The 12375-nt window shown below is 42.4% G+C and overlaps 1 protein-coding gene across 3 annotated transcripts in view; it reads right to left on the bottom strand.

Moving 5' to 3' along the window:
• The window catches only part of WDR4 (WDR4 tRNA N7-guanosine methyltransferase non-catalytic subunit), a 32032-nt gene extending 20053 nt beyond the window's left edge, over positions 1 to 11979 (bottom strand). Inside the window, exons 1-3 of one of the 3 annotated variants that reach the window (XM_073359662.1) lie at positions 11656 to 11979; positions 7738 to 7797; positions 4976 to 5122 (exon numbers count right to left, since the gene is read on the bottom strand). In XM_073359662.1, coding sequence (XP_073215763.1) covers positions 4976 to 5122; positions 7738 to 7784 — 194 coding nt within the window. In that variant the 5' untranslated portion in view covers positions 7785 to 7797; positions 11656 to 11979. Of the gene's footprint in view, positions 1 to 4975; positions 5123 to 7737; positions 7798 to 9784; positions 9813 to 10053; positions 10215 to 11655 lie in introns of those variants that run through there. The other 2 variants (XM_073359652.1, XM_073359672.1) reach the window with 2 other exon arrangements.
• Between the last annotated feature and the right edge of the window lie 396 nt (positions 11980 to 12375).

The raw sequence follows: 12375 nt of genomic DNA, 5'->3' as shown, positions 1-12375 counted from the left end.
AAAAATCCACACCTTTGAGTGCCGTAGTTCTACCAACTTAACCCCCTGTGTAGATGGCTTCTCCCACTGACACAATTACTGCCTCTCGTGGCGGTGGATTAACTACGTTAACGGGAGGAGCTCTCCTATTGGCATAGTAGCAACTTCACTACAGACAAGCTCTCAGGTCAGCCCCTGTGCTTTGCTTTCTCTCCAAAGGCTACGACCAGCATAAGCCAGCAGTGACCACACTACTACTACATGCATACTACAAAACACCTACATACATACTAAAAACTTACCTGAGATCACCCATCAGCCCTATGGAGACCCCAGTAGGTTCCAGTCTAACACTCCAGCAGGTTGGGTCACCCTTTGGACCAAAGGTCATTTGAATCAAAAAGAAGTCCTCTGAGTCTGTTTAAACTCAGCCTTTTATATAAAAAACACTTTTCCCCTTGGGACTCTGATATCTGTTTGAAGCAATATATGCAAACCACCCCAGAGGGAGACACTTCTCTGCAGCTGTTTACCGTCCAAGGGACGGCAGTTAACACTCCTTTCTATACTACTATGCCTCCCCCCCACCCGCCCACTTGCTGTTTTTAGTTCCAGAAAGAGCTGTGGAAACCCTCCCATGTGGAGTTGAATACAATTCTTTGCCTAGTGATACACAGAACATTCATTAATTTAATATGATATAGTCCCCACAGATACTGTGACAGATATTGCAACCACATTCAGTATGATCAGAGACATAAGGTGGATGAGGTCATATTTTTTGGACCAACTTCTGTTGGTGAAAGAGACAAGCTTTTGAGCTATCTTCTTCATGTCTGGAAAAGGTCTCGGTGTCACAGCTAAATAGAATAGTGGAACAGATTGTTTACAGTAAGTAGTTAACACATATTGTAAGAGAACATCAAGCTGAAGTGGCCTGTTAACACCTCTGCAGTCATAGGACCAAAAAAAAAGGAGGATTAGTGGGTTACAGTTTGTTGTAATAAACCATAAATCCAATGTCTTTACTAAGACCATAATTGTTAGTGTCTACTAAAGTTATTAAGCTCTCAGGCTTGTCTTTTGAAAGTGTTGTGCAGGTTTCCTTTGAGGATGAGAACGGAGAGGTCAAATACAGAATGATCGTTTTGTGATGTGTTCGCCTACAGGTGAAATGGTGTGTTCATCTTTTATTATTTTTCTTTGAGATTTCATTTGAGAGAATAGCGATACTTTGGTTTCACCCACATAATTGTTATTGGGGCATTTAGTGAATTGGAATGACCATGTATGACTATTGTAACGCACGTGTATGAAGGGGCATACTGAACGTTGTATGTGTAAACCTAATTTTGGCATTTCCTGACTTCCTTGTTTAACTATGCAGGCTTAATGTTCTCCAAAGGCATCTCACAAAACTGGGTGACTGAGCAACAAAATGGTAAATGAAATTCAATATTGATAAATGCAAAGTAATGCATATTGGAAAACATAATCCTAACTATACATACAAAATGATGGGGTCTAAATTAGCTGTTACCACTCAAGAAAGAGATTGTAGAGTCATTGGGGTAGTTCTCCAAAAACATCTGCTCACTGTGCAGCGGCAGTCAAAAAAGGCAGAATCTTAGGAACCAAAAGGAAAGGAATAGATAACAAGAGAGTAACTTTCAAAGTGCCACTATATAAATCCATGGTATGCTCACAGCTTGAATATTGCCTGCAGTTCTAGTCACCCCATCTCAAAAAGAGATATATTATAAATGGAAAAAGATACAGAGAAGAGCAACAAAAATGATTAAGGGTATGGAAGCTGTTCCATATGCGGAGAGATTAAAAGGGCTGGGACTATTCAACCTGGAGAAAAGACGACCAAGGAGGGATATGATGGATGTCTACCAAACCATGAATGATATGAAGAAAGTGAATAAGGAAGCTTCATTTATTTATCCCTTCACATAATAGAGGAACCAATGAAATTAACAGGTAGCAGGTTTAAAAAACAAACAAAAAGGAAGTACTTCTTCACACAATCAACCTGTGGAACTTGTTAGCCAAGATGGTCAGGGAGGCAACCTCAATGCTCTAGGTATCCCTAAACCTCTGACTTCCAGAAGCTGGGACTGGACAACAGGGGATGGATCACTTGAGGATTGCCCTGTTCTGTTCATTCCTTTTGAAGCAACTAGCATTGGCTACTGTTGGAAGACAGGTTACTGGGTTAGATGGACCATTGGTCTGATCCAGTATGGCCGTTCTTATTTTCCAAATAAAATTGGATAGACTTGCCTAATATAAAATAAAAAACACACGAACAAAACGTGCATAAAAACTATGGGGAGGGAGACTTGGAAGCTCTTCTGATTTTCAGTATCTTGTCAATAACGTGTAAATTCCAGGTACTGGTGCTATTTGGCTAGCCACCACCAGAACACCCTGTCTCATGCATCTTACTGCAAGACGAAGCCCCTCTGATGTGAGTCTTAGGAACATCATAGCTAGATAAATTTGCATCATCCCCAGCTTTGCAGCTCTTAAGGTGCACAGAAGGGAGCAGACTCAGATGAACCTTACCCATAGCAGACTCCCTCATCCTTTTGCACCTTATGAGGTTCTTATGGAGATTTGCAAGAAATAAGACAAGGGCTCAGCTATGCACTTGTAGTACACTTAGTCACCAGGATTTAAGTTCAGAGTTTCCCTTGCAACAGCTGATAGCCACTTAAGCCAATACAGGATCAATAGTTTGTGATTATGATTAAGGTTAAGATTTTATCATGGTTATTTTTAGTAAAAGTCACAAACAGGTCATAGTCAATAAACAAAAATTCACGGAGCCCATGACCTGTCCATTACTTTACTAAAAATAACCAGGGGGCAGGGCTAGGTAGGGGGAGGAATGGAGTGGGGGTGGGGGGAAGGGGAGGATGCTGCTTGCCATGGCCACACACAGCCCCTGCTCCCCTGCAGTTGCAGGACAGGGATGTGCAGCCCCCGCCAAGCCCTGGCTGCAACCCCCACCAGGCGAGGGGTGTGTGGCCCCATTCTGCAGTTCCCACTAGGTGAGGGGTGTGTGGTCCCCTGCTGCAGCCCCCACCAGATGAGGGGCGCTGTGGGGCTGAGGCATGCGGCCCCAGTTGCAGTCCTCGCCAAGCCTAGGATGCCACGGAGCTGGGGCGCACAGCCCCGGCTGCAGCCCCCAGTGGAAGTCATAGGGCTGGAGCTGCAGGGTTCTGGTTTCAGCCAGCTCCAGTTGCAGAGCAGGGGCACACAGTCCTGTCAAATTTCGTGCAGTAAAACGTGATCTAAAACTGCAGAATTATGTGCCAGCAACAAAGTCACACATTCTGAAGGTATATTTACACTACAATTAAAAATCCATGGCTGGCCCATGCCAGCTGACTCGGGCTCAGAGAGCTTAGGCTAAGGGGCTGTGTAATTGCAGTGTAGAGGTTCGGGCTCAGGCTGGCGCCCCGAGTCTAGGACCCTGCGAGGTGTGAGGGTCCCACAGCTCAGGCTGCAGCTGGAGCCCAAATGTTTATACCAAAATATAAACAGCCCCTTAGCTCGAGCCCCATGAGCCTAAGTCGGCTGGCACAGGCCAGCTGCGGGTTTTTTAAATCGCAGTGTAGACATACCCTGAGATGCTAATTAGATATCTGTGACCATGGTTTTCCACAGTGAAAAAGTACTGATCAGAAAGTGATGCAGGAGCTCATCAACTTATCACTTCTCAATTTTTAATGTGTACATTTACTTTTTATAAGACTGACCAAAAGAGATTAGAGCATTGTTTATTTACCTGTGTACATGACTGCACCATGCAATTATTCCATTTCTCCTTTTCTTTGTGTAGGTCTCCAACGCAGCAAGAGAGAACAAACATTTTTAAAATGGGAAAATGTGGTTGTCAGAAGGTTTCGGGGTGGACTCAAGGTCGACTCAATAGCAGGGGACTCGAGGGCAGATGTAATACTTGAAACTACTTCAATGCTTTATAAGGTTGTTTTTTGTTGCAAGCTGATGTTACTTTAATTTATTAGGGTGCATATAACCCTAATCACAAGAAAAGAAGGATGAGCTTGAGGTTAAAGCACTATAATGGGAGTTCCTTTCTATTTTAGATCTGCTACAGACTTCCTATATGACACTGGGCAAAACACTAAAGGTCCATCATCACCACAGGTAGAACTGAAGGGGGAATCCAATAATACAGTTCCATTCTGCTCTGTAGATGGGATAAGAATCTAGTATTCTTCAGAGATCAATGTAAGTGGAAACTTCATTTGCCAAGACTTTGCTTTTGAAAAGTCCTACTGTGTCTTCATATTGAAAACTATCACAATCAGCAGAGAAAGATTTATTACAGGAGGCCCTCTAGTGGACAGCAAGAGATTGTACTTCTTTCAAAAGGAGGGGGTTAGAGAAGAGAAGGCATGCAATGCATAACTTGTACATAAGGACAGATTTTTAGAACAGCCTCCAGAAGCTCCCTAACATCCTCTTTCCCGCAAACCTATCTTGGATTACGTCGGTAGCTGGAGTAGTGCTCAGGTTAATGAGTGTGTGGTTCTTTAAGGTTTAGTGTTCACACAGAGCAGAGAGGGGCTCAGTTTTTAAATATCCAAAAGATACTTTTTGTAACAAGTGAAGAGATTTTTTTTCTTATATCCTTGGCCAAAAGCTTGCCTTCCCAAAGCTAGTGAGGTGTACACATTTTAATGGGCTTTTGCAGAAAAAAAAAGGATGAAAATGGAGGAAAACTGAAAACTTTTAGAGGGAAGCTTATAGAGTACAGACACCATTTCCAGCTTAACCTCTTAACATTGGCCCCTCAGTTCCACCAGCATTAAATTCACTCAAGCAAGTTAGAGGAAAGAAGGAGAAGCCAGTAGTAACAAACAGCTGTGCTCCAAATCCTGCCATTTTAACACTGTAAATATCAGCAGTCATTCCAATTTATAATACACAGACACTCAATATCCTGCTTCCTTACCTGACACTCAAGCATTCCCAGCAAGGCTTAGTACGAAAAAGAACCAGACGTTTGTTGTCATCAGTCAAAGCAAAATAGCCTCCTGATGAGGAGAAGGCAAAAGCAAGAATATCATCACTTGCTTTAACTCCTGGCTGTCCATCCTGTCTAAAATACAGAAAGCAGAAAATAGTTTATTCATGAACAGACAGCTTTAAACATTTACTTAAAAGAGAAACTTGTCATCAAAATGCCAACAGCGTTAATTGCGACTAATCACAGTTTTAATCGCAGTTAAACAACAGAATCCAAATTGAAATGTATTCAATATTTTGAATGTTTTTCTACATTTTCAAATATATTGGCTTCAATTCCAACACAGAATTCAAAATATACAGTGCTCACTTTATATTTCTTTTTGAATACAAGTATTTGCACTGTAAAAAACCAAAAGAAATAATATTTTTCAATTCACCTAATACAAGTACTGTAGTGCAATCTCTTTATCACGAAAGTGCAACTTACAAATGTAGATTTTTTTTTCTGTTGCATAACTGCACTGAAAAACAAAACAAGGTAAAACTTTAGAGCTTTCAAGTCCACTCAGTCCTACTTCTTGTTCAGCCAACTGCTAAGACAAACGAGTTTGTTTACATTTACGGGAGATAATACTGCCTGCTTCTTATTTACAGTGTCACCTGCAAGTGAGAACAAGCATTCGCATAGCACTTTAGCATATCTGGCACGTAAATACCTTGCAATGCTGGCTACAAAATGATTCATATGCCCCTTCATGCTTCAGCCACCATTCCAGCTTCCATGCTGATGATGCTCATTAAAAAAATAATGAGTTAATTAAATTTGTTACTGAACTCCTTGGGGTGAATTGTATATACCTCCTGCTCTGTTTTACCCACTTTCTGCCATGTTTCATATTATAGCGGTCTCGGATGATGACCCAGCACATGTTGTTCGATTTAAGAACACTTTCACTGCAGATGAAACAAAACACAAAGAAGGTACCAATGTGAGATTTCTAAAAATAGCTACAGCACTGGACCCAGGGTTTAAGAATCTGAAGTGCCTTCCAAAATTTGAGAGGGACAAGATGTGGAGAATGCTTTCAGAAGTCTTAAAAGAGCAATACTCCGATGCAGAAACTACAGAACCCGAACCACCAAAAAAGAAAATCAGTCTTCTACCATTGGCATCTGATTCAGATGATGAAAATGAACATGCATTGGTTCACACTGTTTTGAATAGTTATTGAGCAGAACCTGTCATCAGCATGGACGCATGTCCTCTGGAATGGTGGTTGAAGCATAACAGGACATACAAATCTTTAGCATATCTGGCATGGAAATATTGTGGGATGCCGGCTATGACAGTGCCATGCGAACGCCTGTTCTCACTTTCAGGTGACGCTGTAAATAAGAAGCAGGCAGCATTATTTCCCCCAAAATGTAGACAAACGTGTTTGTCTTAGCTATTAGCTGAACAAGAAGTAGGACTGAGTAAACTTGTAGGCTCTAAAGTTTTGCACTCTTGTTTTTCAGTGCAGTTATATAACAACAACAACAAAAATCTACATTTGTAAGTTGCACTTTCATGATAAAGAGAGTGCACTACAGTACTTGTAATGGGGGAACTGGAAAATACTGTTTCTTTTGTTTTCTTTACAGTGCAAATATTTTTAATAAAAATATAAAGTGAGCACTGTACATTCTGTATTCTGTGTTGTAATTAAAATCAATATATTTGAAAATGTAGAAAACATCCAAAAATACTTAAATAAATGGTATTCTATTATTGTTTAACAGCGCGATTAATCACATGATTAATCACGATTAATTTTTTTTAATTGCTTGACTGCCCTAATACCTAAACTAAATCTAGAAAGTTAGATCTAAATTCCACGTATTCAAAAGAAAATAATTAAAACAATATCTAGAGGGGTATAGTCAACCAGAAATCTAATATTAAAATAGGACTTTGAAGTACTGTACCTGCACTTAAATAGCTACCTACGTTTTTGTAGCTTTATAATCAGGTTTTCCTATTTTGAAAGTTTCTCTCTCCTGTTTCGGTGGAAAAGACTGAAACCAACAAGAGGAAACAGACTGTGGGTCCAGTCCTGCATCAATATCTGCTTACATGTGTGCTGAGGTCTGTGCTGGCAGACCTTGATGTTGGATCAAAATCTAAGCAGGGGAAACATCAGAACTGACTATAGGTAAAGTACTGTCCAATGCTCCAAGTACAACCAAAAGATAGATTTCTCACCCACCCTAATTTCTTTTCAATTCTTGTAAGTTTAAATCAGGGGTCAGCAACCTTTGGCACGCACATCCCTTGGCCCACACCACTTCCTGCAGCCCCCATTGGCCCGGAACGGCAAACTGCGGCCAGTGGGAGCTGCGATCGGCCAAACCTGCAGATGCTACAGGTAATCAAACCATCCCAGCCCGCCAGCAGATTTCCCTGACGGGACGCATGCCAAACGCTGCTGATCCCCGGTTTAGATAAAATCACATAGAAGCACTGATTAAGTTGCCCATGTTCCTTCTAAACAATCTTTCACCATCATACCCACTCTAAGCAAGAGTAAGACTCAAAATACATAAGTTAACAAAACAGATGACACACAACTAGAAATTAAGCCAGTCATCTCACATCACTAGGCATTCCTAATTTATTCACTTTATTCTACTTGACACCACATCATCAGAGGAAGTGATCCACCCCCTGAAAAGGTAGTAAAGAGTTTATACAAAATCTCTCACCCTCTGTCTTCTTGAGACTTCTTGCCTGCAGTGATGCAGTCATACATGAAGAGATCAACACTGGAAATAAAAGGGTTAACAAAAAAAGAATCACTGTTTTCCCATGAAGGGTGCCAATTCATTTGTAATGCACCATAGTATTTTACTTTATTATGTCTCCTTGCCTCCGCTGCCAACATCCCCTGGCACCTCAAAGGCATCCCCAGATTACTCATCAGTTGTTGAAGTCTGGCATCTCATATCCCACATGCAAACCAACCAGAAGCCATTAGTCGATACGAAAGCAACTGCGATTTTTTTTCCTGTGAAAAACTGAATTTTACACTTCTACTAGTCTCTCAATTGTATTTGCCATCTGCTCTTGAATCTCTGTTTTGGCATTTACTGTGATTCCAGAAATCAATGTGACAAGCATAACCTCATTCTGTACAAGCTGCCAGGAATCATAAAGACTGGTAAGATTAAAATGTTATTCTTTGTACATGAATAATTTGTGTAACAAATATCCATATACTCCTGTGACTGGAGATTGAGAAATCAAGGCCTTGCATTGTCCAGCATGTGCATGCTTGTTTACCTTATCTTGCTATGCTATCTGCGTAGCCCTTGGGAGAAGATCCTTCTACTGAAGGATGGTGCAATAAGCACACAAACAAACTAAGCATGCTGGCTCTAGTGTTGCTGGGTAATCCAGTGGTGTAGTTATTGTAACAATGTTGCATGGATAATACTTATTCAGAACATGTTTAAATCCTATCAAGATTTTATTTTGGGCCTTTTAAAAGAAATGCCTTCAACTTTAAAAAAGAGGTAAGTAGGAATTTTTAACCTTTCATAGTTAGAAGTAATACCTAAAATTTGAGAAATTAGAGGGAAAATACTGCTTTTTCAGTTTTAGATACCAATCCGGCAAATACTTGAGCTCAGACTTAATTGGATAGACATGAATAGTACCCACTGAAGTCAGTGAAACTAATTATATACATGTATCAGAGTAGCAGCCATGTTAGTCTGTATCCGCAAAAGTAAAAGTAGTACTTGTGGCACCTTAGAGACGAACACATTTCTTTGAGCATAAGCTTTCGTGATACATGCAGTGTATGTATTTGCAGGATTAGGGATGTACCTTGAGCATGACAACAAAGAAATGTGTTCGTCTCTAAGGTGCCACAAGTACTTCTTTTCTTTTTGCTGATACAGACTAACACAGCTGATACTCTGATACATGTATCAGTTTCACTGACTTCAGTGGGTACTATTCATGTCTATCCAATTAAGTCTGAGCTCAAGTATTTGCCGGATTGGTGTCTTAAACTGAAAAAGCAGTATTTTCCCCCTAATTTCTCAAATTTTAGGTATTACGTCTAACAATTTGTTAATCTCTAAGATGCCACAAGTACTCCTTTTCTTTTTGCGAATACAGACTAACAGGGCTGCTACTCTGAGAAGCATGTGTATAATCAGTTTCACCATTTCCCCTGTTGTAGGAGTCTCTCTCTCATAGTAACAGCAGAAAAACATTTAAGATGCAGTGTGATCTAAAACTACCAAAAATAATAGCAGAGTCAGAGGATACTTTAACACCTGACCATACTGATAACCAACTTTTGATAACCGATAAAGTGAGCTGTAGCTCACGAAAGCTCATGCTCAAATAAATTGGTTAGTCTCTAAGGTGCTACAAGTACTCCTTTTCTTTTTGCGAATACAGACTAACACGGCTGCTACTCTGAAACCAACTTTTTAAAGTGATTAAGTTTCAAGTGGCGGGAGCCTCTTTAACGATACAGACTAACGCAGCTGCTACTGTAACGTCAGCAAGTATCCCTTTAAACAATGCCCAGATATATTCAGAATTAGCAAGGTGTAAGAATAAGCAACATACAGGGTAGTCAAATAAAGTCACACAGTTAATAAAGTTACGTTCATCTGCACTCGGGCCGGGAATTGGCCCTCAGCTAGCTTTAAAGGGACTGAAAGGCCACCTGGAGCCAAGGGGACAGGGCTGCTGCTCCTGAACTCCCAGGGAAGAGGGGGAGGCCCTTACGCAGACATCTCATTGGTCGGGGTGGGGTTTAAAGACCGGACACGTCGCCCCGCAGGCTCCCCAGCCCGCCATGCACACGCGCAGCGGGAGGCCGCGTCTCGTTCCACGCGCCCCCCACCCGCCGGGGAGGGGACAAGCCTTGCCCGGGTCGGGCTCTCGCGCTGCCGGACGGCGAGCCGCGCTCAGCATCCACCCGGCGGCGGCGGCGGCGGCGGCCGCCGCCTCCCCCCGTCCCCGGGCAGCGCCCGGCCCCCGCGGCCCGCACTGACCTGGGCTCCTGGTAGCGAGCAGCCAGGAAGCGGCTCCCGCCGCTGGCAGCCATCAGGGCTCCGCATAGCGCCAGCCCCGGGCCGCGACCCCCGGCCGCCGCCGGCTCCATGCGGGCGCCGCCCACGTGCGCCCCCCGCAGCCGCGGTTGACCGAGTAGCCGACGCGGGGCGTGGACGTCACACCCCAAAGCGCGCTGACTAGTGACGTACAGGGGACACCTCCCCTCCGCTGTGGGGGCCCGGGGGTGGCGCCTGCGCAGTAACGCACGGAAGGGCGAGGCCAGCGGCAGCGGGGGAGCAGCACGCGCTGGACACACGCAGTCCTCGTTCGCTCCCGCGCTCGTGCGGAGCTCGAGGATTCCGCCTTTTTGATCCCAGCATGGTCCCCTTCCTAGTGCGCAGGCGCCCGGCAGCCTCCTTGAGCCGCCGCGGCCGGCTCCTAGGCCAGCATCTGGGCCGTAGTGCAACCAGTGGAATTAGAGCTCTGGCATAGAGGGGTGTTTTGAAGAGTGTTTTTATTTATATTTCTGTAGCGCCTAGGCGCCTTAGTCATGGACCCGGATCCCCTTGTGCTAGGTGGTGTAACACCTAGGATTTGCTCCCTCCCAGCTGAGACTTTGTTTTTGTTCTATCCCTGTTCAGTACATTGCAACTGGAGGCCTCAGTCCTGTAATAAATTGCAGATAGTTTGGGTAGCTTCTGTCATACCCATTGTAAATTCCCAAGAGGCTTTAGGTTATTAGAGTTAAATAATGGCAGCAGGAGATAAATTATAAAAGGGTAGGCAAGGGAAGAAAAAGATGATCCTAGTTGAAATTAGAAAAGAGTGAGAGGCAGAAAGATGGAGGTTGTTTCAAACAGTAAGATCTGCACAGAAGACCAAATAGAAAACGTGTTTGAATGTTGAGGCAAAGAGCTTCCTGGCCTTCAGAATCAGTAGCTAGATTTCTGTTTGATCAATTCTAATCTGTTACCTGTCATCTTTCATCCATGGTTTCAAAAGCAAACAAAGGACAACCCCAAGTGCTTACAGAGATCTTACTGCCTGTAACACCTCTAAGGCCTGGTCTCTGCTTAAAAATTAGATTGATCTAAGACTAGATTCTAAGTACATCTTTCAGGGCAGTGAAAAATTTCATGCTCTGTACAGCAGTTAGGTTGACCTAACTTCTTGGTGCAGACATGGCTAGATCTTCCATTGAGCTAGCTACCACCACTAAAAAAGGAGGAATGAAAACCTCCTTCCACTGATGTAGGAAACATCTGTGCTACAGAACTACAACAGCACAGCTATATTATATGCAATAAGTTTATTGAAAAATTTGAATCCTTTGCCTGATGTCCCTTTTCAATACTTTTGTGTTCTCTAATAACTTGAGCAATTAAAAACCATACAATCTACAAAGGCTGCTTTTGCACCGAATGACAAATTTGGACAAAGGGCAGAAAAGGGAGGCAGAGGTCATAAGATTGAGGGAAATGTATTTTTTTTTTAAACGCTAGGGAAAAGATTTCCTCTGAGTTCTGACAGGGATTTGCAGATCACTGAAAAAGAAAATATTAGGAAAATACCTGCAAAAATGTGGAATGCGAATACATTACCTGCATGAATGTAATGCAGACACACTCCCAACTTCTCTGTGATGCTGTCTTCAGCACAAATTGCTGGTTATCTTCTATACTGTTATCATTTGTGGCTGGCAGCCAAATCAGTTGATCCAATTGTTGGGTTTTCAATAAGCTGCGGTGTATGTTTTGTGTGACTTTGTGTTCCCATACCATATTTCGAACTTTGTCCTCAAAATGTGAATAATATGCAATAATTTTAAATAAATTGCAAAATAACTCCTTAACACATTTGTGATTACTTAGTAATAACAGACTGCTTTGTTAATGGTGCTTTCCCTCCTCTGGGCTTTGCAAGGGGTGCTCATCAAGAACAGTCACACGACAGCTGAAACAGAACAAGCAGCACAAAGAGAAAGAAGAGGGAATAAAGAGTGAGCCTGAGGATGTTTGGCATCCTGAGTCTCATGCTCAACCAAAGCTTCCTTCTGATAAATATAAAGAAAGGAACAGGAAAACCTCTATATTCATATGTTCTAAAGGATTTTTTTAAAAACTATCAGGACATACTATAAGAACACTGAATATGTTTAAATTAATCAAAAATGCAAATTAAGTGTCCCTTAAACATTGACTAATACCCCAGATTTTGCAGACACTTTAAATTTATGCACATGAGTAGTTTGAAGTTAATGAGAGAATTCATGTCTGTAAAATTACTTCTACATGGATGTTTGTAGAAGTGTTCTACTTTTG

This window comes from Lepidochelys kempii, chromosome 1 (genome assembly GCF_965140265.1).
Source record: "Lepidochelys kempii isolate rLepKem1 chromosome 1, rLepKem1.hap2, whole genome shotgun sequence".
Taxonomy (NCBI): Eukaryota; Metazoa; Chordata; order Testudines; family Cheloniidae; genus Lepidochelys; species Lepidochelys kempii.
The sequence above is the reverse complement of the archived record's forward strand: the minus strand, read 5'-3'. Positions and strand labels throughout refer to the sequence as shown.